The following is a 6,455-nucleotide window of genomic DNA, read 5'->3' on the forward strand; positions in this document are numbered from 1 at the left end:
TTGCTGTATATTCTTCTACTTTTCCTCCATGAATGATATATATCCATTCATTCACTTATTTTTACATAAAGCAGGTAGGTCAGGATGGACAGTCTTTGGTAACCTGGGTTCCCCCCCCCCTTAATATATCATGAACAATCTCCATGTCAACTCTCACATTTTTTTTCTAGTGGCTGACTAGTAGCTCACTGTACTGATGGATTTCTTTAACCAGTTATAATTCTGTAATTATAGCACATCTGCGTCCTTTCCTATTTTTCACTCCTTAGTAGACTAGTCCTGTAGTTAAAAGTTTCTAACACCAATGAGTAGTTCCTTACGAGAAATTCCTGGAATTTACTTTTAAGTTCGCGACCATTCCATTTTTTACCCTGGAGTAAAAAAAAAAAAAAGTAATGCTTTTAAAAATAATAATAACGGCACTGCTTCTGCCACAGCCTGGTTGAGGTGGGTTTCTGACAAACCGCGTTGAACCCTGGGAGAGAATAAGAAAGCAAACGCAAGGCTCTAAAGCCGTTTCACAGCAAAGGGGAGACTAAAGAAGGGTGAGAGGCTTGGAAACCGTGGCGGTGAGAGCCAGAGACCCTTGCGTAGACGGGTTTGTGAATCCTGGGGCTGCTCTGGTCCTCTCCAAGGGTTCAGCTTTTCCAGCTGGGAATGTGGCCCTGACATTCTATACTCCACCCCCTACCCCCCATAAGGCTTGGGGAAAGTGGGAAGTCATCCTGGTGACCCCTCAATGGGCGCAGCCCCATCACAGCTAGCAGGTCCTGTGTCTGAGATTGGGACAGGAGGTGGCTGGGGCTGGTTTCGAGGCTCCACCCGCTCAATGTGGGGTTTGGTCCGGTCCGGAGCGGGTTTTCTGAGCAGGCCTGGTTAGGCCGAACGTGGCGCTGGCTGCGCAGGCGGTACCCCTGGGTTCCCGGGGGGATAAAAGAAAGCGAACCCGATGCGCATTCTTCCCGTGCCTAGGATACTTCGGGTGCTAAAAATAGCCGCCATGCTCTGCGTTTAGACGAGGATGGTCTATAAACCAAGCTGGAGTCGTGGGTTCGAATCCCAGTAAGGCCCCCCTCTGTGCTGGGGCACCTTGATCAGCCGACTTGCTCCCTGAAGTCTCAATGTCCCAATTCCTACAAGGATTTCTTAGGGGCTTCCCAGCTCTTGGAAAGAAAAGGGGGGGAAGCCCTTGATTTTCCTTTTCTGCTCCTGCCCGAGGGGCCTTGGGGCCTGGGGCTGGGAACTGAGGCCGGGGGAGGGGTGTGCCAGGACGGCTCATTACCGCGAGGTGTTGCCCTAGTTAAATCACCGGCCTGTTTGATCTGGCGGCGGGTGGCGAGAGGGGAAAAAAGAAAAAAGTAGGGGGGTAGGAGTGGAGAGAAGCTCACACCTCCCCCACCGTTTCCTCACGTCCATAAAACACCTTTTATTAACTCCTTCGTGTCCGGAAAGGCCCGAGTGGCCGCTCAGCCCCTGCCACGGTGTTTACAGCCAAGACTAATGGGGCTCCATATTCACCCCGGTGCCAGGACGGGGCACCTGGACACACCTGGCCCCGGGATGGCCAGGGGGTCTCCTTTTTTGATCCCCAGCCGAGGGTCCCCAGCTCCCCGTATGGAGCTTGAAAGCAGCAAGGGACCTGCATGCCACGCACCTATCCTTGAGCTTCCCTGGGAGGGAGCTCGAGAGACCTGTACAAGCCCTGCAGACCCCGCGACCCTCGGCAATCATGCGAGCTGTTCAGAGGCATAAAGGCACATAGCCTAGTACCTAGCACACAGTTGCACGCAAGCAAAACTAGTTGCCTGTACTTTGTTATTCAGGGACAAGTAAATGCCTGCATTTGCCTGCCCCAGTGTAGTCCAGCATGCGCCACTACTTGGCTAATGCAGCCGCTTTTATTCACCCCCATGCCCAGCCACGGGCGCACAAATGGGAGCGCAAAGACCGCTCGTGTGTACAAGTGGTGGAATTAGCAAGCACACACCTCCACCCCTTTGCACACATCCACATGCTCTCACAATTCTTTGTTGAGTGTGTTGTTGCTGGAGATAAACCTAAATGTCTCAACCATAAGCATTGGCGACTGTTAGAATCCTTCCTGCATGCTGGGAGCTGTGCTAAGCATACCCTCTTCAGCCCCGGCACAGGCACTGGGCTCCGTTAGCGTTCCCGCACCACTACACCACAACTATATGTTCATCATTTCATCTGCGTGAATGTAGTATTCTTGAGCACATCCCTCTCTTTTCAGCTGCACATCCCTCGGGATGACGCCCTTTCCTGATAACCCCAGACCACACTGCTTGCAGACACTGGTGTGCATAGCCCGGCATTAGACCAGCCCAAATGTCCACCCACCTAAATTCCAGCGCGATAATCTGGGACTAATTCCCTTCCAGTTTTCCTTTCTGTGGGTCCACTGAAGTTATCCTGTTCCACAATCATATTCTAAGGACTTTGTTCTTCATTCCAGGAGTAAGTCCTTTATCTGTCCCCTCCTCTTGATTTGATTTGCAATTTGGTTCAGCCTTTATGGAAAGAACGCAGGAGGAAGAGTCTCTCCACCTAGCAGAAACAATGAAGCCAGGGATAAATACCCATCAAGACATCACACGGGCCTCCTCAAATTTCAGAAAATGTTTTATTAGTCAAGAGCATAGATACTATTTGGCAAAGGGAGGGGTGGTGAGTGGTCATATAGATTTGAGGTAGAAAAAGGGTGGGGAAGGAGAATAAGGAAACACCTGAGCGTAGCAGGCACTGTAGGTAGTTTAAATACATAAAAACTTTCCAACATAGGGAAAAGCTTTTATTTAGGAAGAAGGGAAGGAAGGAAGAAAGAGGAAAGAAGGAAGGGGGAAAAGTGTTTCCCTTGGAACTAAGTAGGGAGTGCAGCGACAAAACATAAAATAAAAACACCGCTGCTGGAGAGAGTTCAACAACAGAACGCAGCCCTCCTCTTCCTGATCTGGTTCTCTGTCCTTGGCAGTAACCTATTGATTCCTCTTATTGCATTTTAATTAGGGAATTGACGGCTGGCGGGTTTTGACTGGAAGCAGAGAGGGAATGAGAATGAGAACCAGAGAGCACAGTGGGGAAGGCGCTGGGGGTTCCAAATTCGCCCCAGAAGGGTTGGAAGCGTGCGCCTTAGCCCACCCGGGTCCTGCAGTCCCTCCCTCCCACATAGTGCCGCCAAGAGCCGCCCTCTCCATTAAGGGGGTGGATAGATATATATTTCTCTTTCTCTGAATGTATTAAAAAACAATTTCAAATGACATTGCACATGCGATCCAAGTGTGTTGTTGCAGCCAGCTACCTGCCAGCTTGCAGCAGAGGCTCAGCAGGACACGTGCCCCACAAGCCCCTGGTACCCAGAGCCTGGCACTCGCCGCCGCTGCCGCCTTGCTCTCCTCCCGGGCCTCTGGCCGGCCGCGGTGGTGGCGGGGTCCTCGGCGCAGGCCTCGGCTCACTGGTTTAACTCCAGCGCCCAGACTTGCTGTGGCCAGCCCGTGCGCCCTTTGATCCTCTTCTCGCCTGGGCCCAGGGCAGGAGGAAAGCCTTCGTGCTGCTGCTGCCAGAGGACACACACAAGAAAAGAGGCGAGAGAGACAGGTTTAAATTCTTCTGCTCCGGTCACTGGGGTGTAGAGCTGGGTGGGGTTGGGGGGAAATGTGTTTGGAGCAGTGACTGGGAACCTTTAAATAAGTGGCAGGTTTCTGTTTGCGAAATAGGCAAACAAGGCTCATAAAATCTGCCTTTATGCATGATGAGTTCCTGTGGGCAGGATGGGCTGGGCAGCTGCTAAGAGTTTTGGTAATGAGAATTTGTTACGTCTCGTGAAATTGATGCACCTAGGTTTGGCGTGAAGGTGCCCAAGAGAGAATGCAGCAGGGGTTGGAATAGAAGGGGTGGGAATCTGCAGTTTTCCCGGCTGCCGCGGACCTGCTCTCCCCCGACATCTCACAGGCTTTCCAACCTGGTTTAGCATTAGGCTTGAATATTGGGTTGGGTCCCCCAGCCTGCACTGGGAAGCTTCAAACGGCTGGACGAAGGGCAGTCAGCCTGGCCTAGCATCCCCCTTCTCGGCTCTTGAGAGAAACCAAGCTCTGCTACTCAAAGGCGGCTGAGACATGTAGAAGGTGGGAATACGCCCAATAACAACTTCCACCCAGGCATAGCCACAGGCCTGCATCTCCTCTAGCCTGAAGCGGTAGTTTAGAGACTGGAGGCCTATCTGCCTTCCCCTGTCTCCCCAGGTGAATTTTCCCGAGTAGAAAACAGCCCCTGCGGGGCTCTCTAGTTAGCTTCCGTGGGCAGAGTGCCTCAGCGGGTGGACCTAGAGGAACTACTTCTCTCCAGCCTGGAAATCTCCACCCTTTGAGGTTCCACAGCCCTGGGCCAGCAGAACCGGGCTTCAGAAAGTGTCGCCTTCACTGGAGAGGATTGAGAAAGGATGAGTAGAGACTGTGATCGCCAAAGCCAAAGAAGTGCGTGAGACTCAGGCTCTCGCTTGTTGGTATTGACACAGCAAACCTCAAGGTCGCCCTAGGAACTAGACCTTAGGAAGTGGCGCGGCAGAACGCGTTCCGGACTAGGAGTAGAAGACCTGACTTATTTTACCCAAGCTGCACCTCTGACTCCTCGGGTAGGTGGACTTAAGGTCCTGTCCCACTCTGGGCCTCAATTTTCCTATCTGTACGACGACAGAAGTAGACTAGCCTCTCCAGCAAAGGCCATTTGCAAACAGTAACTAAGCCCGTATTCGTAAATTCAGACTCAGGCACGTTAAAGCTAGAATTCCTACAGCGTCCTTAAGCTGGATTCCAGGAGAACCCAGGCATGGCTGAGGATCCCTCGAAATTGGAAGCGAAACATATGATGTGTGCATTTTCTCGGGGTCTCAAGCTTCCAATGGATGCTTAAAAGGGACCCTATGACCCTCCCTTCCGAAAAGGTTAAGATTCTGTCTTCATTCACGGCCTTACAAATACTATCCCACATGACGAATTAAGTTCAAATATGAATCTCCCTCACGCACACAATCCCACATTTTGACCATCTCAGACCTCTCCGCAGCCTCTCAAAATCTCTTGCATGGCAACGCAGACTCCTTTCCATTGTGCGCTCGCCTGCGGGTGCTCTCCGCTAGCGCCCTTGCCTGGAGCATACAGGCCCCCCGAACTTACCAGCTCCCTTTTCCGCTTGCTCTCGCGACCGCCATCCACTTTCTTGATTTCGGCCTTGAAGGCCTCGGGATCGCCGGCCTGTGCGTCCTTGGCCAGCACATCCATCAGGTAGGCGATGTAGCTGGTGGCCAGGCGCAGAGTCTTGATCTTGGAGAGCTTGGTGTCGGCAGGCACGTTGGGGATGCACTCGCGCAGCTCCGCAAAAGCGCTGTTAATGCTCTCCGTGCGCTTCCGCTCCTTCTTGGGTCCTGAGCCTTTTCGCCGGCCCAGGCGGCCACTGAGGTCCTCCAGGGGCCCGGGGCTCTGGCCAGAACTGGAGTCTTGACCGTAAGCGGCAGACGCCGGCGCCGCGGCTGTGGGCGGTGGCCCACAGGCGGGGAAGTCCGGAGGGGCGTCAGGGGGACTCAGCAGCCAGCTCTGGAAGTAGGGCCGCTCCTGGTGACAGCGCGAAGCCGGTCCGAAGAGGAAGGGCTCGTGGAGCACGGGGTGCGTGGGGTGCGTGTGGTGATGGTGGTGGTGGTGTGCGTAGCTGCCGACGAGGTTCATGTTGGAGCGGCCCCTGGCTTGCACCGCCAGCCCAGTTAGTGCTGCGCCATGCACCCCCGAGCCTACGCGGGCCACCCGTGGGCTCTGGGGCAGCGGTCCGGTGGGCACGGGCTTTGCGAGAGTCCGGAGCAAGGCTAAAGAGGAGACGCTCAGCCTTGGCTTCCTGTCGGTCTGTTGCGGGCCCTGTCTCGGGCGAGGATATCGAGATGCTGCTGGCGAGGATTTCGGGTTGCCGGGGGAGAGGACACCGATTCCGACCTCTGTAGGGAGACCTGTTTAACCCTTCTGCGGCCTCCCCCTCGGGGTCTGGCTTATATAAGGCCACGGCTTTGATGTCAACCTCTCCCCAGAGCCAATGGCAGGGGGGTGGGGAGGAGGGAAGGGGTGGCCGTCCTTGTTTTTAAGCTCAAGCTTGCGCCACTTGCCTCCAAGCAGCCTGCAGGGACAGGGAGGCGGCCCCGCCTCCACCCCTCCCCCCACCCAGTTCCCGGCTGGGGAGGGGGTAGGCGGGGGCTACGTACTTGAGGCGCAGGCCTGTCAACGCCCTGGAAGGTGGTTGCCACCTCCGCCCCCCAGACCCAAGGAAAGAAATCTAGAGTCATCTGATTTCACAAATAGGGGCCAGAGAAAGAAAGGTTCTCGTTCTAGACCCTTCAGAATTTAAAATAGGAATTACAGCGGTCCCCAGTCCCGAATTCCATTGCTCCCCCTTGGCGCCAG

The 6,455-nt window shown here is 54.3% G+C and overlaps 1 protein-coding gene across 2 annotated transcripts; it reads right to left on the reverse strand.

Moving 5' to 3' along the window:
- Nucleotides 1-2,625: 2,625 nt before the first annotated feature.
- Nucleotides 2,626-5,865, reverse strand: HAND1 (heart and neural crest derivatives expressed 1). Of its 2 annotated transcripts, none has more exons than XM_090289648.1 (2): nucleotides 5,190-5,865; nucleotides 2,626-3,574 (listed from the first exon to the last, which is right to left on the reverse strand). In XM_090289648.1, the coding sequence occupies exons 1-2, from the start codon at nucleotides 5,733-5,735 to the stop codon at nucleotides 3,470-3,472; spliced, it is 651 nt and encodes a 216-aa protein (XP_090145774.1). In that variant the 5' UTR covers nucleotides 5,736-5,865; the 3' UTR covers nucleotides 2,626-3,469. The 2 variants fall into 2 exon arrangements, with proteins under 2 accessions (XP_090145774.1, XP_090145773.1); XM_090289647.1 differs by having other exon boundaries at nucleotides 2,626-3,571; nucleotides 5,190-5,791.
- Between the last annotated feature and the right edge of the window lie 590 nt (nucleotides 5,866-6,455).

The sequence above is a fragment of the Furipterus horrens genome, unplaced genomic scaffold, assembly GCF_987537825.1.
Source record: "Furipterus horrens unplaced genomic scaffold, mFurHor1.1.pri manual_scaffold_10, whole genome shotgun sequence".
Classification (NCBI taxonomy): Eukaryota; Metazoa; Chordata; class Mammalia; order Chiroptera; family Furipteridae; genus Furipterus; species Furipterus horrens.

Excerpts from the sequence above, each read along its gene's own strand:
- HAND1 (XM_090289648.1), bottom strand. The coding sequence starts at position 5,735 with ATGAACCTCGTCGGCAGCTACGCACACCACCACCACCATCACCACACG. Across the intron at positions 3,575-5,189 it reads GCAAGCGGAAAAGGGAGCTG|CAGCAGCACGAAGGCTTTCC; the intron begins GTAAGTTCGGGG and ends GTCCTCTGGCAG.